The 26,418-nt window shown below is 36.7% G+C and overlaps 1 protein-coding gene across 7 annotated transcripts in view; it reads right to left on the minus strand.

The window, feature by feature from the left end:
- Window positions 1-26,418, minus strand: part of LOC129468518 (protein CC2D2B homolog) — a 98,504-nt gene that overhangs the window by 34,574 nt on the left and 37,512 nt on the right. For 5 of the 7 annotated variants that reach the window (XR_010118109.1, XM_055254170.2, XM_063628866.1 and 2 more), the window contains exons 8-13: window positions 26,111-26,312; window positions 25,601-25,737; window positions 25,381-25,509; window positions 15,771-15,980; window positions 10,361-10,458; window positions 1,257-1,397 (exon numbers count right to left, since the gene is read on the minus strand). Coding sequence is in view for 6 of the 7 variants with exons in the window: in XM_055254170.2 (XP_055110145.2) it covers window positions 1,257-1,397; window positions 10,361-10,458; window positions 15,771-15,980; window positions 25,381-25,509; window positions 25,601-25,737; window positions 26,111-26,312 (917 nt within the window). In the remaining variant the exon portion in view is untranslated. Of the gene's footprint in view, window positions 1-1,256; window positions 1,398-10,360; window positions 10,459-15,770; window positions 15,981-25,380; window positions 25,510-25,600; window positions 25,738-26,090; window positions 26,313-26,418 lie in introns of those variants that run through there. The other 2 variants (XM_063628884.1, XM_055254178.2) reach the window with 2 other exon arrangements.

Genomic DNA, 26,418 nt, shown 5'->3' on the forward strand with positions numbered 1-26,418 from the left:
ACAGATAGCTTCTCCAATTGATCAGAATGATACTTTTAACTGCTTAAACTAAATGCCCCAATTTAGGGTCGCTGGGGCTACCCCACCTGGGGCCAACCTGGTGACTGACAGTGCTGAGAGGCAGTCTGGAGAGACTAATTCAAGCCAAAGTCAGCTGGAAAAGTTGAATGTCAGGAAGAACAAATGCAAAGGGCCTCAGGTGGGACTGGAGTTCAGAATAGTGGCAACAAGAGTTAGTGGTGAGCAGGCAATATGGGTCCAGAGCCATTGTTCTGGGTAACCCTACGACATCTGTGTCTCCTCTTTATTGCTCAGGGATTCATGATGCATGGGTGTGTCAGGTTGGTTTAAAGGATTAGAAGCAAGTCATTATATTTACATTGATTTAGGAGTCTAAGATAATGTTCAATGCTGGGTTTAGGTTTAGAAACTGTCCAGAGCACTTTTGTTAAAAAAAAAAAAAAAAATACTGCAGCAGGAAAAAAAAATCAACAAAATAAACATTTTTCTTATTTGCCTGAAATTATACTAACCTTTTATACTTTTGAAAACCAAAAGACCCAGGACAATGGGTTGTGGGGAGAAAATCAGTTATTTCCCTGTGAGTTCACAAACAGCTTAAGTGTTTGGGTTTGAATTATTTCCTCCATCAGACATGGTTTTATGATTTTATCAAGTTATCTAAAATGTGTTTCACCTAAAGTATGATTGCTGGCTCCACATTTAACTTTATAAGAATGTGCCAAACTGTTTCCAAAGTGGCTGTACCATTTTGCATTCCCATCAGCAATGAATAAGTTTCTATTGCTCAGCATCCTTTCCAGCATTTGTTAATGTCTTGTCTTTTCTTTCCTTTAGTTTTGGATTTTAGCCATTCTAATAGGTGTGTAGCACTGTTTCATTGTGGTTTTAATTTGCATTTCTCTACTGACATGACAATAGAGAATTACATGACAATATTGAGCATCTTTTCATGTGTTCATTTCCCATCCATATACATTCTTGAGTGAAGTGTCTGTTCAAATCATTTCCCCATGTTTAATTGGGTTTTCTTAAGTTGTAAGAATTCCACTTTATATATTCAACATACATATGCATATATATATATATGTTTATATATTTAAGATACAAATTCTTTGTTGACTACATGGAATAGTTGCGTAGCTTCTAGATGTCTTCCTAGTCACTGTGAATTTCCAGTTATTCATGAGCAGTTCCTCAGGAGACCAATAAGAGCAAATAGAGCAGCCACTTACCTCTGAACCTGTAACTTTATTGGGGTGCTCGTAAACCCTTGCCCATGTCGAAGAGATTTAATCTGTTTCCAAGTTTGTAATATACTGCGTAGTAGGGAGAGGTCCTTTCCCCTTTCTAAGTCATACATCTGTTTTGTATTACTACAACAAAAATGGCAGAGCAAAAATTTGTCAGTGGATTAGAACTAAAAGCCTTCAAAAGTGACATGGGAGAATATATTGCAATAACTTTTCTGAACTCCCTCCCCACCTTATTCTTTTCATTTTATATACATCTGAACCCCATCTTACTATATTTTATGTTACCCACTGCAATTCCATTAGAAATGTGTTCCTTTATGACTTAATGGCTTTTCACTATTCGAAAGTGCCCTGCTAAAATGCAAATGCTCCTGAGAAAGGAAATAGCCTAGCTAGAATTCTACGAGATATTTTTTTTCTTTTTTGAGAGAGTCTCGCTCTGTTGCCCAGGCTGAAGTGCTATGGCACGATCTCAGCTCACTGCAACCTCCATCTCCTGGGTTCAAGTGATTCTCCTGCCTCAGTCTCCCAAGTAGCTGGGACCATAGGCATGTGCCACCATGCCTGGCTAATTGTTATATTTTAGTAGAGATGGGGTTTTACCATGTTGGGCACGCTGGTCTCAAACTTCTGACCTCAAGTCATCTGCCTGCCTCAGCCTCCTAAAGCACTGGGGTTATAAGCGTGAGCCACTGAGCCCTGCTAGAACCCTACAAGATTCTGAAGTACCAAAGAGAGAAAGGCAATGGTGGAAGAAAGGAGCAATAAAAGAAAGGGAGTGGAAAGCCCCTATGTTTTGATAATTGTGCTTGCCATCTATTCAGGATTTAGTTAATTTCTGGTTGGCACTTCACTATTTACAAAAAAGAAGACGCAAACCAGCTGCTGCATGTCCCTTTCAATACTCTGGTGCAGAATGATGCTCCCACAACTTTTATTTTGCCACCTAAGTTCTATTTGGATGGTTCCAGAGCCACTGGTGAGGGATTGGCTTAGATTAAGGATGCCAAAATCTCAAGAGGTCTTGATGGGAAAGGATGGTGGTAGCCTAGCACCACAGAGTTTGAGTCACTCTAAGGAAGTGCTGGGGAGGGATTCTTACTTAGTTAAAGTGCATGAAGATAGAAAATATGCATTTCATTTTCACGATATTGATTCTTCCAACCCATGAGCATAGAATGTTCTTCCATTTGTTTGTATCCTCTTTTATTTCATTGAGCAGTGGTTTGTAGTTCTCCTTGAAGAGGTCCTTCACATCCCTTGTAAGTTGGATTCCTAGGTATTTTATTCTCTTTGAAGCAATTGTGAATGGGAGTTCACTCATGATTTGGCTCTCTGTTTGTCTGTGATTGGTGTACAAGAATGCTTGTGATTTTTGTACATTGATTTTGTATCCTGAGACTTTGCTGAAGTTGCTAATCAGCTTAAGGAGATTTTGGGCTGAGACGATGGGGTTTTCTAGATATACAATCATGTCATCTGCAAACAGGGACAATTTGACTTCCTCTTTTCCTAATTGAATACCCTTTATTTCCTTCTCCTGCCTGATTGCTCTAGCCAGAACTTCCAGCACTATGTTGAATAGGAGTGGTGAGAGAGGGCATCCCTGTCTTGTGCGTTTTCAAAGGGAATGCTTCCAGTTTTTGCCCATTCAGTATGATATTGGCTGTGGGTTTTTCATAGATAGCTCTTATTATTTTGAGATACGTCCCATCAATACCTAATTTATTGAGAGTTTTTAGCATGAAGGGCTGTTGAATTTTGTCAAAGGCCTTTTCTGCATCTATTGAGATAATCATGTGGTTTTTGTCTTTGGTTCTGTTTATATGCTGGATTACATTTATTGATTTGCGTATGTTGAACCAGCCTTGCATCCCAGGGATGAAGCCCACTTGATCATGGTGTATAAGCTTTTTGATGTGCTGCTGGATTTGGTTTGCCAGTATTTTATTGAGGATTTTTGCATCAATGTTCATCAAGGATATTGGTCTGAAATTCTCTTTTTTGGTTATGTCTCTGCCAGGCTTTGGTATCAGGACGATGCTGGTTTCGTAAAATGTGTTAGGGAGGATTCCCTCTTTTTCTATTGATTGGAATAGTTTCAGAAGGAATGGTACTAGTTCCTCCTTGTACCTCTGGTAGAATTCGTACTGCCCAAGGTAATTTATAGATTCAATGCCATCCCCATCCAGCTACCAATGACTTTCTTCACAGAATTGGAAAAAACTACTTTAAAGTTCATATGGAACCAAAAAAGAGCCCACATCGCCAAGTCAATCCTAAGCCAAAAGAACAAAGCTGGAGGCATCACGCTACCTGACTTCAAACTATACTACAAGGCTACAGTAACCAAAACAGCATGGTACTGGTACCACAACAGAGACATAGATCAATGGAACAGAACAGAGCCCTCAGAAATGATGCCGCATAGCTACAACTATCTGATCTTTGACAAACCTGACAAAAACAAGAAATGGCGAAAGGATTCCCTATTTAATAAATGGTGCTGGGAAAACTGGCTAGCCATATGTAGAAAGCTGAAACTGGATCCGTTCCTTACACCTTATACAAAAACTAATTCAAGATGGATTAAAGATTTAAATGTTAGACCTAAAACCATTAAAATCCTACAAGAAAACCTAGGCAATACCATTCAGGACATAGGCGTGGGCAAGGACTTCATGTCTAAAACACCAAATGCAATGGCAACAAAAGCCAAAATTGACAAATGGGATCTAATTAAACTAAAGAGCTTCTGCACAGCAAAAGAAACTACCATCAGAGTGAACAGGCAACCTACAGAATGGGAGAAAATTTTTGCAACCTACTCATCTGACGAAGGGCTAATATCCAGAATCTACAATGAACTCAAACAAATTTACAAGAAAAAAACAAACAACCCCATCAAAAAGTGGGCGAAGGACATGAACAGACACTTCTCAAAAGAAGACATTTATGAAGCCAAAAAACACATAAAAAAATGCTCATCATCACTGGCCATCAGAGAAATGCAAATCAAAACCACAGTGAGATACCATCTCACACCAGTTAGAATGGCCATCATTAAAAAGTCAGGAAACAACAGGTGCTGGAGAGGATGTGGAGAAATAGGAACACTTTTACACTGTTGGTGGGACTGTAAACTAGTTCAACCATTGTGGAAGTCAGTGTGGCGATTCCTCAGGGATCTAGAACTAGAAATACCATTTGACCCAGCCATCCCATTACTGGGTATATACCCAAAGGACTATAAATCATGCTGCTATAAAGACACATGCACACGTATGTTTATTGCAGCACTATTCACAATAGCAAAGACTTGGAACCAACCCAAATGTCCAACAATGATAGACTGGATTAAGAAAATGTGGCACATATACACCATGGAATACTATGCAGCCATAAAAAATGATGAGTTCATGTCCTTTGTAGGGACATGGATGAAACTGGAAAACATCATTCTCAGTAAACTATCGCAAGGACAAAAAACCAAACACCGCATGTTCTCACTCATAGGTGGGAACTGAACAATGAGAACTCATGGACATAGGAAGGGGAACATCACACTCTGGAGACTGTTGTGGGGTGGGGGGAGGGGGGAGGGACAGCATTAGGAGACATACCTAATGCTAAATGATGAGTTAATGAGTGCAGCACACGAACATGGCACATGGATACATATGTAACAAACCTGCACATTGTGCACATGTACCCTAAAACCTAAAGTATAAGAATAATAAAAAAAAAATGAAATACTGAAAAAAAAAAAAAGAAAATATGCATTTCAAGGCCAAGCATGGTGGTGCATGGCTATAATCTCAGCATTTTAGAGACCAAGGTGGGGTGGATCACTTGACCCCAGAAGTTGAAGACCAGCCTGGGCAACATGGTGAAACCCTGTCTCTACAAAAGTTACGAAAACTAGCCAGGCATGATGGTGCACACTTGTAGTCCCAGCTACTCAGGAGACTGAGGTGGGAGGACCACTTGAGACTAGAAGGTTGAGACTGCAGTGAGCCATGATTGTGCCACTGCGCTCCAGGCCAGGCAACAGAGGGAGACCTTGTCTCAAAAAAAAAGAAAAAAAGAAAATATGTATTTCAAAACTCAGTTTATATCACTTCCTCAGTACAGCCTTGCTTGAAAACCCCCACAACAAAATTAAATTTTCTTATATCTCTTCATGCTTTTCCTTTTAAGTATTCATCACACTTGTAATAAGTCATTCAATGTCTGTTTCCTCGTGTGATTTCAAGGTTCAGGGTACTTCAGGATAACAGGTGTATATTGTAAATGTTACCATTTTTTGTAAGCCTCCATTACCTCCCAATCCACTCACATAGCTGAAGTGTGAAACAAGAATACTTAAAGGAGTGTGGTCATATTGAGTAAATGCCATAAGAAGTGTGATGCAGTAGAAAGGATAGCAAGATACTTGGAGTCAGACAAACCCAGTGTTAACTGTGGTTCTCCAACTTACTTAAGAAAACTGCTTACGTGTTCTGGGTCTTCCTATGCTCAATTTTTCTTCAACCTCCTGACACCTGTTTGAATGAAGTACCTCTAAAGTGAAAGCAATGGATCAAATTATTAATCAGAAAATAATAAAATAAATACACTATTCTCCATATATTTCCAGATTTTCTGGAAATTGTATAATGTATTTATTACACTTTTTTCAGGTTAACAATTAGAATATTGCTTCAAATTTAGAGGTACTTTGCCTCATAGGCTAATAATCATATTTTTAGAATATCGAAGTAACATGCTGTTTTAAAAAAGTTTCTTCTGTGTTTCATAACTTTGCAAACACATTATATTAGTATGTTAAATTACACTAATTAACACATTGTATTAGTATGTTAAGTTACACAAATTAATTTCTAATGTTAAACCATCCTTGCATTCCTTGGATTATTCCAAATTGGAATAATCCAAATTTGGTTATAATGTATTATTTGATAAAATTCTGTTTAGTACATTAGTATCTATGTTCATGAGTGAAATTCAGTTGCAATATTTTGATACGGTTGCCAGGTTTTAATTTCAAGGATACTGTAACCTCATTAAATGAGCTGAAAATGTAGCCTCTTTTTCTTTTATTTGAAAGAGTTTGTGAAGAATAGTAGTTATCTTTAAATAAGAGGTTGTTAAACTTTTTTGTGCATCAGAATCACCTGGAGGGCTTGCTAAACACAGATTGCCAGGCCCTACCTGTAGAGTTCCCGATTCAGTGGTCTGTGGTAGACCTGATAATGTGCATTTCTAACAAACTCCCAGGTGAAGGTGATGATGCTGGTCTGGGGACCATACTTTGAGACCCACTGCTTTAAACGTTCTAGAAAGTACTCTAGTCATCTGAGCCTGGAGTTTTCTTTGTGGAAAGGTTCCAAATTAATGGTTTGATTTCTTTAACAATTATTGAATTACTTAAGGTTTTTTTTTCTTCTTTGTCTTTCACTTCTTGAATATGTTTGATTAGTTGTATTTTGTGTAGATTTGTCTTTTCCATATAAATGTTTACATTCTTTGGCATAAAGCTATTTAAAATACACAGCATCTATAGTAATGTTCCTTTTCCTTTCCTGACATTGTATATTTGTGCTGTTTCACTTTTTCCACTTGATCAGCTTTCCCAGAGTTTATCAGTTTTTATCCAACATTTGAGTGTATTGATTTTCTCTATTATAGTTTTATTATTAATTTCTGTTTATCTCTTTGTTATTTCATTCCTCTTACCCTTTATCCTGATTTCTTTTCTTTCTCTCTATCTTCTCCTTTTGAATCTCTTCCACTGAATATGTCGGTCCACTTAATGGTGTTCCACAGGTCTCTTAGGCTCTGTTTGTGTTTCTTCAATATTTTCTTCTTTCTGTTGCTCAAACTCAACAATTTACATTGTCCTATCTACAAGATCACTAATTCTTTCTTCTGCCTGCTGTAATCTGCCTTTGAATCTCTCTAGTGACTTTTTCATTTCAGTTATACTTTTCAGCTTCATTCTCTTTTTCAATTTTCTATCTTTCTATTGTTACTTCTATTTTGTTTACATGTGGTTTGTTTATTTATTTATTTATTTATTTATTTATTTATTTATTTACTGAGACAGAGTCTCACTCTGTCACCCAGGCTGGAGTGCAGTGGCACAATCTCAGCTCACTGCAATCTCTGCCTCCCAGGTTCAAGCAATTCTCCCACCTCAGCCTCCAGAGTAGCTGGGACTACAGGTGCACACCATGACACCTGGCTAATTTTTGTATTTTTAGTACAGATGGGGTTTCACCATTTTAACTAGGCTGGTCTTGAACTCCTGGCCTCAAGCAATCTGCTCACCTCAGCCTCTCAAAGTGCTGGGATTACAGGCTTGGAGCCAACGCGCCTGGCCTATTTTGTTTATGCATGGTTTAACGTATGGTTTTCTTGACTTTCTTGACATCTTTCTTTAGTTCTTTGAGCATCTTTAAGACAGTTGTTTTCAAGTCTTTATCTGGTAGATACGCCATCGAGTAGGTCTTTATCTAGTAGGTTTTTTTTTTTTTGGCATAGTTTCTGTTGATTTATTCTTTTTCTTTGAGTTGGCCATACTTTCCTGTTTCTTTGTACACCTTTGTGTTTTTTTGTTGTTTAAAACTGGATACTTGAATCTAATAATGTGGTAACTCTAGAAATCACATTGTCCTCCTTTCCCAGGGCTTGCTGTTTTTCATTATTGTTATTTAAAAAAAAAAAAAAATCATGGCCAGGTGTGGTGGCTCACACCTGTAATCCCAGGACTTTGGGAGGCCAAGGCAGGTGGATCACCTGAGGTCAAGAGTTGGAGACCAGCCTGGCCAACATGGTGAACCCCCATCTCTACTAAAAATACAAAAATTAGCCAGGCGTGGTGGCATGCACCTGTAGTCCCAGCTACTCGGGAGGCTGAGGCAGGAGAGCTGCTTGAACTCAGGAAGTGGAGGTCGCAGTGAGCCGAGATTGTGCCACTGCACTCTAGCCTGGGTGACAGAGTGAGACTCTGTCTCAAAAAAAAAAAAAAAAAAAAAAAAAATCATTGTCAGCTGTCTCTGTGCCCAGGATCAGGCTGAGGTATAAACATAAGGTCCTCTCCAGTCTTTTCTGAGTCAATGCTTTTCCCTGGGTATGTGTGGTCACTTTCTAATTTTCTCTGTATATGCAGTTGCTTTTAAATGTCATAGTCTTTAATATCTGGCTCCCAAAAGAGGAAAATGAAACAATGAAGGGGAGGGGAAGGGGCATCAGCCTTTTAAATCCTCTGAAAGTCACTTTATCCAGAGTTAGAGGGGCTTGCAACAATGGGGAAAAGTACAACAATAATGGTCCCCCTCTCATTGCACCTCTGTGATTAGAAGTAAGCAGTGATCAGGTCCCCAGTATCTGTAGGATAAAGTCCTTTTTGCTTACCTTGGGCTCCTGAAAAATGTGTGTGGGTTACTCCAGGAACATGTACACAGCTGCCTGCCATAGGGCTGAGGGGCAGGGGTGGGGGGATAGCTGCTACTGTGCTAAGAGCTGACATTGACCAAAATTAACCCCAATTTACCACCCAAGCCTTCTTCTAGATGCTGCAAGCCTTCAATAGACTCCAGAGTTCCAAAATATAGGCTTTTCATATCCATGAGTTCTGCATCTACAGATTAACCAATCTCAGATTTAAAACATTTTTTAAAAAGCCAATAAAAATAACAATACAAGAGTAAAAAATAATGTGAATAAACAAATACAGTAGAATAACTATGTACACAGCATTTACATTATAGTGGGTAATCTAGAAACGATTTAAAGTATATGAGAGGGTGTGCATAGGTTATATGCAAATACTATGTCATTTTATACAAGGGACTTGAACGTCCATGAATTTTGGTGTGTGTAGGAGGTTCTGGAACCAATCCCTTGCAGATACTGAGGGACAACAGTAGTTACATCAGACAGGTTCTCTGCTAGTACAACTGTTGTCTAGGTGGGGAGATTAATTCCTAGTGCTTCTTCTTCCACCTTCCTAGAAACTCCTTCCATTGAATTTTTTAATTTTCATTTTATATTTTTCAATTCTGTAAATTCTCTTTGGTTCTTCTTATATAAAAATAGCTCAAGAAGTACTCAGTAATTTACTATATCTTGTTTGTAGATCATATTTTCAAGCTTGTCTTTTATTTTTAAATCATATTTTTAAAAGTTATATTATTTTCTATATTTGATAATTCTATTTTCCTAAGCTTTTGCTTGTATGAGCCTTCTATTATTTCTACTGGCTCTTATTCATGCTGTCTTTGTGTGTGTGTGATAGAAGAGGTTGTAAACTGTAAGCTCATGCTCCTTAAAATGTTATATCTTTGAATAATCTCTGAGCTAAGATTAAAATTGTGCTCTTTCAGAAAAAAATATGTATTTGTTTTGCCAGTTGTTTGGTGTCAATGCCAATCTGGAACTATTTTAAGTTAAATTCTAAATCTGAGATAGATTTTAGGCTAAATAAGTTGTATAAATTCATGTCAGAAGTCTGAATGAAGGCTGTCTTCTGATTATGAATACCTTCCAGTGAATTTTCCTGCTTTTAGAGATTCTGTGACACATGAATATGTTTTGTCTTGGAATTACTTTCCCAGTTATTTCATACTTTCATAACTTCGCTTTCCAGTCTATAAGCCAATTGCTCCCAACTTGTAGACCATGCTTTTTACAGGGGTCCTTATATTCACTACTTGTGAAATATTGTCTTTAGACTGAAATAATAATATATCTTGCACATGTGTAAATGTGCACTAATTCTCAAATATATACTAACACTTCAGATCAATATAATCCAAGTGAATTTCAAAGTACTCATGAACTCATAGTTCTTCATCTTTTTAAAACAAATCAATGGATGTAAAACTAGAACTATTTTCACATGGCACCCCTGTGAAATATTTTTACACAAACGTGGGTCTTAAAAAAGATTGAAACCATTTCTGTAATTGCCTAAAAAGGATTGTGTACTTTTCTTTGTCTTCCATAGCAAGTGCAGTACTTTGTCTAAAGAAGTTACTTAATGAATGCTTGATGAACATGAATGGCTCAAAACCTACCTTATTTGCCAATAATTATCTTGTAAAGATTTTCTGGTCAGCTGGTTTATTTCTGAATTTTCATTTGACAATTTGGTAGCATCTGTCAGTGCTTTCAGCTGTAACAAAAAAAAGAGCTCTTTGGTATATTTTATCTGCCTGTTACCACTGATCCAGTTCACCTGCAGGTCAAGGTGTGTGCAGCAACAGAACAAATGTATAACTTTGTGTGTATTATTGGCTTATCTTCCACAATATATTTTATATAAGCACTTTGGGGAGGAACTGAGAAATGCCTCAATATCTATATAGGCAATAAACATCAATTTAATATCTAATAACATCTAGTATCTTGAACATTACTAGAAAATCAATTCATCAATTGATATAAAGAAATGCCATTAGATCAAGAAGGCATATTGAGCACAGGTATCAATCTTATCTTTCACCTAAAATCCCACAGTTACAGAAAAAATATATGTCTGTCTTTATCCACATTCATTGCCATCATCACATTCATATCTATATATATATATAGATAACCATGGATAAGTGCGTAATATAGGAAAACAAGAAGAATAAAATCAAGAAAACAAGATATACTTCAGAAGGTATAAAACACAGTAACATCCATAGAGCAATAGAATTGGAGGAAACCAGGCCCTAAAACACATAAAGGAGACGTCTGTCACAGTTGGAGGTAATTTGTAGGAACTTCAAGACTAGAGTCAATTGATATAAACTTTTACTGGAAGACATACAAGAAGACCTAAACATAGGAAAACAAACTATATTCCTGGAAGAGGAAACCCAATTTTTATGAGATCAAATTTCTTTCAAAATTAATGTAACAGTACAACACAATCACAATAAAGATGGTAACAGGGTTTTAAAAATAGAAGGTGACAAACTAATTCTAAGGTTCATATAGAAGATAAAATCTATGGGGTATCCAAAAACATTCTAGAAAAGAACAACAATGAGGAGGCACTTGTGCTATGACATATAATTTAATAATTAAATATGGTAATGAAACAGTATGGAACTAGACCAATATGTCACATGAGGAACAGATAGTCCTCAAGTAAACCTATATATTAATAAGTATGTGCAGATTGTATAGGATAAAGTTAGTATTTTAAATCAATAGGGAAATAAATGATGGTATTTGGATATTAGGCTGCTCTTTTGGGAGAAAGAGTGGAGTTGGAGCCCAGTCTCACCTGAGACACAGATACAAACTCTAGATAGAAAAGGCTAGAAATTATATACACACATGCCCTTTGACACACACACATATACTTACAAATCCATATGTATACACATACACAAATACATATATAATATATACCATAAGGATATATAAAAGGAAGTCTTTATAATTTCGGTCTGTCAGACACTACTCATTGCCCTTGAAGGATCATTTTTCTTCATTGGCAGAACACCAATTTTGTTCAATTGTTCGATCATTTTCCATGTGTTTTTGAGGTAAACTGATTAGTGCAGCTATTTGCAGCAATTTCATTCTTGCCAATGAATGGTTTAGGCATGATCATGCAAAATAATTCTAGTCAATGAGATATTAGGGGAAATCTGCTGCAGGGCAGGAGAGAGATTGGAGAAGGCTCTCAACGTGAGACACTACACTGCATATTGTGTGTCTGACCAGCATGCCTTCAACTGGAGCAGCCACTTGGTTAGCTTCCATAAGTAGAGCTAACCCCAAGTCAACTTGCTGAAGATAAAGAGAAGGACAGAAAAGGCTAGGGTTGTTGATAATATTGTCGAGACACCAAATTAACCAAACCTAGAGCTGCCCTAACTTGGACAATATGAGGTAATGCCTTTTCCTTATTGTCTGAAGTAACTGAGAAGAAGTTTTCCATGAATTGCAACCAAAAATATGCTAATTGATTAACTTGGGGTAGAGAAGGTCTTAGGAAGCTTAGGAAGCAAACAAGAAAATCTAAAATTCACAAGGGAAAAGATGAACAGATTTGACGTCCTAAAAATGTAAAATGCTTGCCAAGCTCAGTGGCTCACGCCTGTAATCCCAACAACTCAGGGAGCTGAGGTAGGAGGATTGCCTGAGGCCAAGATTTCAAGGCCAGCCTGGCAATATAGCAAGACCTTGTTTCTTAAAAATTTTTTTTAAATGACCTGGGTGTTGTGGCATGTACCTGTAGTCCCAGCTACTTGGGAGGCTGAGTGAGAGCATCACTTGAGCCCAGGAGTTAGAGGCTGCAGTGAGTTATAATTGCACTCTAGGGGACAGAGTGAGACCTTTCTCAAAAAAGAATTTTTTTAAATTTAAAATGTTTACCAAAATATATAATAAAGTTTAAAAGCAAGTAACAGAATAGGACAAAAATATACAAAACATATTTAAAAGACATACTTCTTTTATGGACTTACATCTAGAAAAATATATATATTCTTTTTTTAACTTGTGAATTAATTAAAAATAAAGCCAGGGAAAAATACTGAATATTGGTGAAGGCTCTGGGAAGTGGGCTCTGTCCTGCCTTGCCAGTGGAAATTCAAATTGGAAAAACATTTGGGAAAGGCATTTTATCACTTTCTAATAAAATTTAAACTGCATATACCCTTACCTTTGACCAGGCAACTTCATTTCTATGGATCTATCCTATAGAAGTTTTCATATATGTGTTCAAATATATAGGTACAAGGATATTCACTGCTTCATTACTAATCATAAAGAAATGACCTAAGTGCCATTGAATGGGAGTGATTAAATATATTAAAATAAACCTATATTATGGACCTATATATATATATAGTGACATATAAAAAGTTCCAAGATAGAGTATTAATTTCAGAAAACCAGCTGGGCATGGTGGTGCACACCTGTAGTCTCACCTACTTGGGAGGCTGAGGTGGGAGGACTGCTTGAGCCCAGGAGTTTGAGTCCAGCCTGGGCAACATAACAAGATGCTGTATCTAAAAAAAACCAAGTTGCCGAATAATGCATATGGTAAGATCCAATTTGCGTTAAAAACAATCATGGCATACATACATATAGAAATACAGGGAGAAGAGAACTTTAAGGATGTACTTAAAGAACTAAAGGATGTCCAAACCATGAGGTGGAGAATGAAGTAGGGCTTTCACATCTTGACACTTCTACAATTAATCTTTTCCAGTGAGAATGTATTCCTGTATGACTTGTACAATTTTTTAAAGCTAGAGGGAAAAAGAGCAGAAGTCTGCATAGCTGAGCATCCTTTCTACTCTCTCATACTATCAGCAACATCCCTCTTTGTTCTTTAAGTGGAATTCATACTCATATAAAGGAGCATATTTCAGTTTAAGAATACCTTGAATGCCAGTGATTCTTCCACTACTCTGAATTGGTTTGAAAACACTGGGAACAGGCAAAGCCATACATTTCACACCCAGGAACTAAATTATCCATGTTTAAGAAATTAATCTTTTGGTGGGAGGCCAATGGACATGCTCTGCACCACCTGGCCTTTTCTCTCTTCCCCACTGCTCTTCTCTACCTCGGAAGAGAAGATTATGCACACTTCCAACCACATTTCTCTTTTTACAATTTACTGGGAGGTTCGAGAAAATGTTTATATTCACATAAGAGAATAAATTGAAAAAAAGTAAAAATCCACTAAGAAATTACATTTGGTTCCTAATACAATAATAATACTGAAACATATTGCAAATAATAACCCAAAAAGTTTTCATTTTATGCAGAGAGCCATGCATATACATGAAAAATAAACTTAGAATCTATATATACTTTAATAGATGGTACTCTAATATACTAAAATTGATATTGGTAGATCAGACTTTAAAGATTCTATAATATTGTTGGAAAAAATTCTGTAAAGCAGAAATCTGTAGATCAAATCACTTTTTAAATGACCTGCATTTTAATCTGAGTTGTTTCCTTCATTCATTTAAAAAATGGCCATATTTTACTAAAAGTTAGAATATTCAATATTTATTTTAGGAAATATTCTGATATTGCTAATGCATGGTGTTCATCTATTAAGTTCTCCCACACAATTGCTCTATCAAATCAAATAGATTAACTCCTGGCTGGGCATGGTGGCTCACACCTGTAATCCCAACATTTAAGGAGCCCAAGGCAGGCAAATCGCTTAAGCCCAGGAGTTCAAGAGCAGCCTGGGCAACATGGCAAAAGCCTGTTTCCATGAAAAAGAAAAAAACTTTAGCTGGGTGTGGTGGTGCACATCTGTAGTTCCAGCTACTCAGGAGGCTGAAGTGGGAGGATAGCTTGAGCCTGGGAGGTTGAGGCTGCAGTGAGCCATGATTGAGCCACTGTATTGCAGCCTGAATGAGACCTTATCTCAAAAAAAAACAAAAATGGATTAAGTCTTGTGGGTTTTAAACTTATATTTTAAAAAGCCGATATTAGCCGGGCATGGTGGCTCATGCCTGTAATCTCAGCACTTTGGGAGGCCGAGGCAGGCAGATCACCTGGGGTCAGAAGTTTAAGAACAGCCCGGCCAACATGGCAAAACCCCATCTCTACTAAAAATACAAAAATTAGCCGTGCACGTGGTGGGCACCTGTAGTCCCAGCTACTCAGGAGGCTGAGGCAAGAGAATCGCTTGAACTCGGGAGGCGGAGGCTGCAGTGAGCCAAGATCGCACCACTGCACTATAGCCTGGGGGACAGAGCAAGACTCCGTCTCAAAAAGAAAAAAAAAAAAAGCAGATATTTATGAAGATTCATAACAGATATTTATGAAGGTTCATAATTAGTTCATGTCCAGTTTATTGAGATGGCTTTGTGGCTCCATCAGGATTGAATGTTTCATTAAATAGCTTAGAGGGGATTTGATTTCAAATGTATTCATTAGTTGAATGAGACATACTATCAAAATACCTTTCCCAAGAGAACACTAGTCAACAAAATGCTCATATATCAGAAACCTAGCAGAGAGTTTAAATGAGGCACAAGTTTGTAAAAGTAATCAGTGAGTACTCCTTCTATTTCTCTTCAGACTTCATATACCCCTCATGATGTCATGAGATGACTACTTGGATTAACCATCTTCAGACCAAGACTCTTCAGGTTTGTTATGAGAGTCAAGATTTCTAATATTTTAATTAAAATACTTTATTACAAGACTTAAAACAGCCACATGGCTCTTTTCAGTAATAATCATTTCAAATACTCTTCTTGAGTTATAGGACAAAGAATATCATTGATTAGTAAACCATTTGTGGTAAATAAATATCCCACAGGATATATTTAAAGCTTTCTCCCCAGCCAGTCAATTCCTACAGTTTCTTTTCAGAGAAACTGAAATTGAACCATTGTTCTACTTAAATATTTAGAAAATGTTCTGATAATTTGCTCTGCACAAGAAATTTTTTCTCTTTCAATATTAAATGTTTAGCTTTATAATGAAAGCCATTCTCACCTTCTCATAAAGCAGCTGAGATACATTCTGTTGCTGCCTGTCTTGAAAACATTCATAAAGTTGGAGAAGCCTAGCACATAATACTTGTTCTTGATTGAAGAGATGATGATGGCTGAATTGCAAACCCACAATGTTGAGGTCTAATTGGTATATTTCCCTTGGATCTTCCATTTTGTTCATAAATGAACTTCCCAGGTCATATTTTACTGCCTTTTAAAGAAAAATAAGTGCACAATGTTAATTTGATTCAGTTTCTTTTGAAATTATAAGAAACTTTTCCTTATAAAAGTAACATTTCAATTGTAGGAAAATCAAGAGATATAGAAAAACAAAAAATAATAATTTGATTCTTTTCCCTTAAATTTATTATGGCCCTTAATTTCATCAAATATATTTATATTACAGTATTTTAATCATCTTGCTATTAACTATTGTCATCTATCTCACTACTGTGTGCTGGTGGAGTGGAAGTTGGACTTTCAAGTTATAAAACCAAAAATAATTTCCTACAGAAACACTATGACAAATGGTGTTTAGAACCGTGGGCCAGAGTTAAATGAGAATTACTTATTAAAACATTGTTTATAAATGAATACACTGGTGATCCTCTGGGAAATTACCTTCAGGAGCCTGGACCCTCTAAGCAATTCCTATAAGAAGAGCACCTGTTTTTGTACATGAGATTGTCTCCATTTGGATACCAGATTGTCCTTAAATTTCTGAAGTCCATAGGCCTTAGATCATATGGAAGATGATTCATCTGTTTTAGTCCATCTTTTTTTTTTTTTTTTTTGAGATGGAGTCTCACTCTGTCACCAGGCTGGAATGCAGTGTACAATGGTGCGATCTCGGCTCACTGCAACCTCCACCTCCCGGGTTCAAGTGATTCTCCTGCCTCAGCCTTCCAAGTAGCTGGGACTACAGGCACGTGCCACTACACCCAGCTAATGTTTGTATTTTTAGTAGAGATGATGTTTCACCATGTTGGCCAGAATGGTCTTGATCTCCTGACCTCGTGATCTGCCCGCCTCGGCCTCCCAAAGTGCTGGGATTACAAGTGTGAGCCACCGCACCCGACCACCTTTTTTTTTTTTCTTTTAAGTAAAAGCAAGTTTATTAAGAAAGTAAAGGAATAGGCCAAGTGTGGTGGCTCATACTTGTGTAATCCCAGCATTTTGGGAGGCCGAGGCAGGTGGATCACCTGAGGTCAAGAGTTCGAGACCAGCCTGGCCAACATGGCAAAACCCCATCTCTACTAAAAATACAAAAATTAGCCAGGCGTGGTGGTAGGTGCCTGTAATCCCAGCTATTCAGGAGGCTGAGGCAGGAGAATCGCTAGAACCCGGGAGGCGGAGGTTGCAGTGAGCTGAGATCACACCACTGTACTCTAGCCTGGGTGACAGAGTGAGACTCTGTCTCAAAATATATATGTATATATTTTTTTGAGTCCACTATTTTGAATTTATGCACATGTTTGAATATGTATGTGCTCAATATCATTGGTTTTCAGTAATGCAATTTATGAGGGTTGCTGAGTTACTTAGCATATGCAGCCTGATTAATCAATGCCTAGCCACTCCTGATAAAAGCCATGAATGCATCAACCCAAATAGGAGCACACTGAGCCCAGTCTCTGGATCAGTCTGGTGTAATATGATATGCTCTTCAGTCTGTGCCATTGCTTCAGTCTGTGCCAACACCTAATGTTGTCTCACCCCTAACCTGGTGTGGCAGACCCAGTGCTCCTCAAGGACTGAAAGCCATCTGTATGGTGCCTCAATCTCTGCCTCCTTATTTTTTCCTGAGTTAGGAACCTTTCCTTCTTCCTTACTGGGTTTCAGGGAGGCAGACAAACAGCAATAAAGCTTGTTTATGGCTGGTAAGTCTTTGTTCTCTATGTAAGAGCCAACCCATAAAAGGGGAAACCTGCTCTTGATTTCACCTGAGAGATTTAGACAATTGGTAATAAGTTGGTAAATCGGCCATTAAATAGGAAAGAAAACACCAAGGAAAAATCATTTTCAGTTTAAAACAACTAAATTGTAAATGAACTTTTGAAAATTAAAGTTCCTAAGCTAGAGAATCCTGTCTTGTTAAGCAGATCCAGCACTGATTGAATAACTGTGTTGCTCAGTTGCTTTGGGTTTCTAATGGAGTGACACAAGCCTCTGCCCTTGGTCCTGTCCTCTTCAGCCCCTACTGACTACAGTGCTAAGAAGCTAGAGGAGGGTAAATGAGGTGGTGGAATATCTAACAACAACCAAAGGAGGCAATTTAGACTGGAGAGCAAAAACTAAAGGTGGAAGTGACTGTAGGCTTCAAACATTTGAGGAGCTGTCACATAGATGAAGTACTTTACGTGTTCCCTATGGCCAAAGTCAAATAAGTAGAAGTGACCTGGAGACAGACTTCAACAACAGAAAACAAAGAACTGTTAGAACTGTCCGCTGGGTGTGGTGGCTCATGCCTGTAATCCTAGCACTTTGGGAGGCTGGGCGGGCAGATCTTCTGAGGTCAAGAGTTCGAGACCAGCCTGGCCAAGATGGCGAAACCCCATCTCTACTAAAAATACAAAAATTAGCCAAGTGTGGTGGTGTGCAGCTGTAATCCCAGCTACTCAGGAGGCTGAGGCAGGAGAAGCACTCGAACCTGGGAGGCGGAGGTTGCAGTGAACTGAGACTGTGCCATTGCACTCCAGCCTGGGCAAAAAGAGCAAAACTCCATCTCAAAAAAAAAAAAAAAAAGTCTGACATTAGAATGAATTCTTTTGAGAGGCAGCAAACTCCCTGACACATTGGTTAAAAGCAGCACTTGACCAAGTGGGTTAAGTAGGCTTCTAGAACTAGGTAAGTGTGTTATACCAAAAGCATAAAGATTTGGGCAACAATGAATCAAAGGCTACATAAAAGCACAAAAACATCCAAGCTGGTTGACATATAAAGAAAATCTATGTAAATATATAAAAAGAGTGCTAGAAATGGGAGCAGAGGGAAGGTCATAGTCAAATGGTCAGACGAAACTAATCAGCAAATAGCAGACAAATAGGGTACCTGGAATAGTAGAGGTACAACAAGCTGTTAAAGTACCTGGCAGAGGCAGCAGCGAAGACAGGACTCTGATATGCATACAACTATTGTATCTACCTTGGTTGCCCTTATATTTATTCTGGTGAGAGACTGTAAATCAGCTTTTCCTTCAAGGCTGGCTGGGCAACACGAAAAATGTGAAGAAGACAGAAGAGAAAGGCAGGTACAGGCATTTGTCTGACACAAAATCTAGAACATTATCTGTTAAGGATGCTACTGTCTTAGTCAATTTGTTCTGCTATAACAGAGTACCTGAGACTAGGTAAATTATAAAGAACAGAAATTTATTTCTCAGTTCTGGAGGCTAGGAAGTCCAAGATTAAGACACTACATCTCAAGTCTAGTGTGGACCTTTTTGCTGTGTCTGCTGGAAGGGAGGAATGCTGTGTCCTCACATGGCAGACGGTGGAAGGGCAAAAGCCCCTTTATAAGGGCACTTAATCCCATTGACAATGGCGGAGGGGCCTAATGGCCTAATCGCCTCTTACAGGTCTTACCTCTTAATGCTATCACATTGAAAAAGCCTGAATTTTAGAGGATACACATTCAAATTACAGCAGCTGCAAGAATGAATTTTAAAACTCAATTTTGACAGTTGGTGAGATGGCCTTTACATTTTTTCCAAATTATAGCAGTCCATGAAATACTGTAATTGTGCTTGGATGAAGCTAGAACAGGTGCACTAAAAGAAAGTTACTTGTTCAGCCCAATGGTTTCCAACTTGGGATTCTAGATTATTACAAAGGTTAACCTGAATGGTGGTTAATAGTTCTCCAATAATTGTAAATTATGCATTTACTTTTTATGATGCATTTGTTCATTTATTTATTCATTCAACAAATTGTTGTTGTTTCAAAGGCCTCTCTCCTAAAAGCAATGATCTCAGGTAATTACACCAAAATATCTCTGCTATATCTGGAGCAAAATTTAGATAAAATGCATTGTCACTATAAAGTCTAGAAACTATGCCACATGATATCAAAGAATAAGATAAATAGCAGGGCTTTTCCCTCCTCTTTTATTCTTTTATGTTTTTATATTTTAATGGTGATAGATTCTTTTATAGTAAGCCAACTGGGAAAATACATGAAGATATTGTAATGTTTGGTATGGTGGTGTCATTTATAAAATCTTGACAACTGTGTTCCACTGTGAATTAGGATGGGGCAGAGACATTGCTAGTCTCTCATGGTATGATAAGCACCTTGTATGGAATAACATTTTCTAAGATTATGCCAGTGAACTTCTTCTGTCAGTCCTTATCTTTTAAATTATATTAGTACCCTAAAAGCATACAATGACTGAGGTGATGAGTTCTATTACAAATAGTATAAGCATTCGTTCCATGCTAGGCATTTGGATAGGTGTTAGCAATAAATTATAAAACGAGCTAATAAAACAAAACAAAAACCCTGCCCTGCTTGCAGTCAAGCAGAGAAAATACTAGGTAAACAGAAAATACAGGTACAGACGGAGCCTTAACAAAACTGTAATTCAGTCTTTAAATCAGTTAAGTCCCTGGTTGGATGAAGATGATCATCCTCACTCAATACACTTAACAAAGCAAAGGATGGAACATTTCTGGTGGAAGATAACATCATCTAGGGCTTCTATAATTTTTCATATATAATAATGTAGAATACAATTTTTAAAGTTACCTGTCATAATAAGAGGCAAGACTAAATAAGCAAAACCAAGAGAAAAAATAGATAATAAAAAGATTCATAGTGATCCAAATATCGGAGTTACCAGATATGAACTTTAAAGTAGCTATTATTACTGTATTAAAAATAGAAGCAAAAACCCATGAAAAGACTAAAAACAGCTCAAGAAAATTAGAATATTTACAGAAGAATTAAATGTCAAATGAACACTTTCAAGCAAAAAATGTATTGAAAATATGTAAAACTAAGAAGTCAGCAGATGGGCTGGTCTGAAAATATGGTGGCAGTACAGTTTTAGATCTTCCCAAATTCCTATATTAAAAGAGGCATAGCAACTAGACAGCAAAACCAAAAATCCACGGACAAGATTTATAACAGACTAGTTCTCAAGATATGCCTCATGAAACCCAAAAAACAAGTCAGTGAAGACAAATCATCAATATTCAGAAGGTCTGAATGGCATTGGCGATTGTGTGGGAGACAGCAGAGAGAAGCAGTGGAACAGCTGATAGACCTGACCAGAGTCCAAAAGAGCCAACAGAAATGCACCAGAGAGTACAGCAGGCCAACTTAAAAACAGTGGCTAAAATTGAAACAGGTTTTGTCTACTCCAATTGTGGATGGTTGGGTTAAGGACTGAAGGAGCTGCAGGAATCTAGTTCGTAGGAATTTTCAGAATGAGGCTTCACACTGAATAGAAACTACTGGGAGTGAAATCGAAACGAAGAAGTATGGGGACCACAGGAATTAAGGAAAGAGGAGGTCTAGAAAAAAATCTGGGGAAGGGAATACAGCCAAGACATTTCAGAAATCCAGCCACAATATATTTTAACACGACACAAAAACAACAGGTCTGTGAAAATAGAAAAGTTATTTGAACTAAGCCTTTTTATAAAAGTTTAGGAAAAATAATTTTATATAAAAATAAGCAGTAGAAAAGGATCAAGATTAAATCCATCAAAGTTTCTATAAGAAAAAAGAATAAATAGCAAAATAACAGCCTACAGGAAATCAAAGCACACCAGAAAGGTATCCAAAACCAGATCAAAATAGAAATGTGGTTTTCAGAGTGAGCTGAATTTATATGGAAGTTATATGACATTTAAAAACATAAATCAGAATTAAACTCAGAAATTAGGTGAAAGAAAATGGCAAAAATTTAAAATTTAGAAATTAAGCCTATACTAGAAAGAACACAAGGGCAAATAAACACTACCAAATCTTTTTCTTAAGGTGAAGAAGGGGACATTTTAAACATATAAAAGAAATAAAGAAGGGAAAGAACTCATTGGGTGGATTTAACTGCAGATGAAGTATGGCATAAAATTATATAAGTGAATGGTAAGACAGGTCAATAGAATATATGCAAACTAAAATTCAAAGAGAAAAAAGAATTTTTAAAAAAGCAAAAGTAGAAGACAAATTAGAGAAAATATAAAATCTGAATGGTCCTATTTTTTGTGGTAAAAAATACAAAGCATGAGATCTACCCTCAACAAATGTTTAAGTTTACAGTACTATTAACTATAAGCACAATATTATACCATAGATCCCTAGGGCTTTTTCATCTTGCATGACTGAAACTCTATACCCTTTAAACAGCAACTCCCTATTTCCCTCTCTCCCAAGCCCCTGGCAACTACCATTCTACCTTCTGCTTCTATGAAGCTGAACTACTTTGGATACCTCATATAAGCAGAATCATGCAGAATTTGTTCTTCTGTGATTGACTTATTTCATTTAGTATAACATCTTCAAGCTTCATCCATGTTTTAGCATATGACAAGATTTATTATTTATGGCTACGTACACCACGTTTTCTTTATTCAACTGTCAATGAACAGCTAGGTTGTTTCCACCTCTTGGCTATTGTGAGTAATGCTGCAATGAACATGGGAATGCAAATATCGCTTCAAAATCTTAAATTCAATTTTTCTGGATAAAAACCCAGAAGTGAGATTGTTGGATCATATTACAGTTCTATTTTAAATTTGCAGAGGAACTCCATACCATTTTCCATAGTGGTCACACCATTTTACATTCCCACCAACAGTGTACAAGGGTTCTAATTTCTCCGCATTGTTGCCAACACTTGTTATTTTCAGGGGATTTTTCTTTTTAAATAATGACCATCCTAACAGGTAAGAGGTGATATCTGATTGTGGTTTTGATTTGCATTTCTCTGACAATTAGTGATGTTAGGCATATTTTATATGTCTGTTGGCCATTTGTATGCATCTTTGGTTTTTTTTGGAGAAATGTCTATTCAAGTCCTTTTCCCATTTTTTAATTCATTACTGAGTTGAATAAGTTCCTTATATATTTTGGATTTCAATCTCTTATCAGATATATGGTTTGCAAATATTTTCTCCCATTCCATAGGTTGCCTTCTGTCTCTGGTGATTGTTTCCTTTACTGCAACAGATGCATTTTAGTTTGTTGTAGTCTCGCTTCTCTATTTTTGTTTTGCTGCCTATGCTTTTGGTGTCACATCCAGGAAACCACTGCCAAGAACGATGTTATAAAGGCTTTCCTCCATGTTTTCGTCTAGGAGTTTTATAGTTTCAGGTCTTGTTTTTAAGTCTTTACTCCATCTTGAGTTGATGTTTGTGTATGATGTAAGATAAAGGTCTGATTTCATTCTTTTGCATGTGGATGTCCAGTCTTCCCAGCACAATTTGCTGAAGAGACTATCTTTTCCCCATTGTGTAGTCTTGGCACCCTCTTGAAGATCATTTGACTGTATATACGTGAGTTTATTTCTGGGCTCTTTATTCTGTTCCACTGGTCCATATGTCTGTCTTTATGCCATTACCATCCTGTTTTGATTAATGTAACTTTGTAATATATTTTGAAGTCAGGAATATAAAGCTTCTACCTTGAAGGTCCTTTGTGGTTCCTTATTATTGGATTTTTTTCCATTTCTGTAAAAAAAGTGTCATTGAGAGTTTGAAATGGATTGCTCTAAGTCTGCAGATCACTTTGGGTAGTATGGATATTTTTAACAATATGAAGTCTTCTAACCCATGAACATGGGATGTCTTTCCATTGACTAGTCCTTTATTTTTAAAGACATAGATGGTCAGCTGACTAATGTCAAAGATGACAATGAATTATAATGAGAAAAGGTTTATTGATTTTTTTCAATAAATGGTACTAAGTCAATTGGATATCCATGTGGATAAAATGAAATATGACCCCCTACCTAACGCTATACCTAGTAAGTACTTTCCAGATGGGTGGTAACTCTAAATGAGAAAGGTACAACAATAAACTTTTTAGAATAAAAACAGAAGAATACTTTTGGGACCTAGAGTAAGCACAGTTTCTTAAACAGGATATAAAAGGTGCTAACCCTAAAGAAAAAGAAAATATTAAATTATACTACATTAAAATTAAGAATATCCCATCAAAAAGCACAATTAAGAGAGTGATATGGTTTGGATCTGTGTCCACCCGAATCTCATGTTGAGCTGTAATCCCCAATGTTGGAGGTGGGGCTTGGTGCAAAGTGATTGGATCATGGGGGTGGGTCCTTATGAATGGTTTAACACCATCCCCTTGGGGTTGTTCTAGTGATAGAGTTCTCATGAGAGCTAGTCATTTAAAAGTGGATGGCACCTCCTCTCTTCTCTTTCTTCTTCCTACTCTGGTCTTGTGAAGTGCCAGCTCCCTCTTTGCCCTCCACCATGATTGCAAGTTTCCTGAGGCCTCCCAGAAGTTTCTTGAGGCCTCCCCAGAAGCCAAGCAGATGCCAGCATCATGCTTCCTGTACAGCCTGTAGAATCATGAGCCAATTACACCTCTTTTATTTATAAATTACCCAGTCTCAGGTATTTCTTTATAGCAATGTGAGAATGGACTAATACAGACAGAGAAGATTAGCCATAGAGTAGATTATATGAGGGCTCACATCCAGAAATCAACACATCAATAAGAAAAAGCAGACAATCCAATAAGAAAAAAATGGGTAAAAGTCTTAACCAAGCTTTCATAACAGAGGCTGTCCTAATAACCAACAGACATGAAAAGGTGTTCAGTTTCATTAGTCATTAGGGAAATGCAGATTAAAACTTCAATGAAATACAACTTATGTACACCAGAATGGCTATGATTTAAAAGATAGATAATACCAAATGTTGACAGGAATATAAAGCAGGTGAAACTCTCACACACTTCTTAGTTTGTGTATAGTTTGGTACAACCACTTTAGAAAATCATTTGGCACTATATAGTAAAACTAAACATATACAAACCTATAACCCAGCATTTCTACTCTGAGATATTTACCCAACAGAAAATGCATACACACACAGTTATCAGAAGATGTGCAAATTTTCATGGCAGTGTTATTAGTAATAGTCAAAACTGGATGTAACTTATATCCATCAATAAAAGAATGGTTAATAAATAAATATACTTTTCATACTATGGAGTTCTATATAGCAACAGAAATGAACAAGCTATTGCTGTACACAACAGTATAGAGTACCTATTCTATTATTCCATTTATATAAAATAGGTAAAACTAACAGACAAGAGTAATGTATAGTGGTAGAAGTTATAACAGTGGTTACCTTGAGTATCATTCATTTATTCATTGTTTTTGTAAAATTAGCATCATACATAATTTTGCATTCTGCTTTTTTCACTTCAGATTTTATTTTGAGCATTTCCCCATATCATTCAATATTCCTTGACACTATAATTTTAAGGGCTATTTAACATTTGATCATGATTTAGACATTATATTAGTAGACTTAGTATCTTTAAAGGATAAATCAATACCACAAAACCACCAGCTATAATTGATATTACAAGAATTTTAACCATAATTACAAATATATTGTTGTTGGTTACCTTCCTGTATATGGTCTTAAGTAATGGATTTAAAGGTTCCTTCCTTACGTTTAGTCTGAAATTCCATGACTGTTTAATAGGTGTAGGTAATGACATTATTTCTCCACTTTCTCCAAACCAACATTTTCCCTATTAAAAATATTTAAGTATAGTAATTCAGTATTTTGATAAATAAGTCACATAGTAGCCAGTGTTTTAACTTGTTAGCTGGTGCACTTGCCTCTTCTAGTTTAAGCAGGCGATTTTCCATTTTGTTGCAGGTCTTTTTATATATTTCTGGCTTTCTCTGAATATAGAATCCTTCATCTTCTAAAATACGTGGCATCATATCTTTTGGTAGTTTGCGCTGGTTGACCACTTAATAACAATAAAACTTAGATATTACTTTAAAGTCCAAAATATTAAATGGATATTGACCAAATAAGTAGTACAAATAACTATAATTATACCCTACTACTAAAGTCTAGCAGAAAGCCTCTCTCTCACTTTCTCTCTCTCTAAATATATATATATATATATATATATATATGCCTATATATATACATTTTTTAAATGAAGAATGAGTTCTCTTAATCAGTTCCCTTAATTCAGGGAAGTCATGAAAAACAAATATAGAAAAGTTACTATAATTTTAGATCAGTACTTTTTATTTATCCAGCATACAGAAAAGCTATTATCCCATAACCCAATTCGTTAATGACTTGAATATTTTACTGGAAAAGAATGTTACCTGGAGAACTACTTGGTACAAAAATATTTGCCTTCTGTTTTTTTATTTGTTCTTGATCATATTCATAGTCAGCAGCTTTTACTTTGAGTAAATCTGTCAAAATGAATTCTTTCATAAACTCTTCATCTTCACTCTCAGCAACATTTTGTAAATCAACACCAAGTGAAAAGCATTTGGGATAACTATGGTTTACTGCTCTCTGCTGAATACCAAAAAGAAAAATAAGTTAACATGCTTGTCTCCAATGATTAATATGCAAATAAATGAAATGTACTGGAACATTACTGTGAACTGTGCGTCTGATCCTG

This window comes from Symphalangus syndactylus, chromosome 2, assembly GCF_028878055.3.
Source record: "Symphalangus syndactylus isolate Jambi chromosome 2, NHGRI_mSymSyn1-v2.1_pri, whole genome shotgun sequence".
Lineage (NCBI taxonomy): Eukaryota > Metazoa > Chordata > Mammalia > Primates > Hylobatidae > Symphalangus > Symphalangus syndactylus.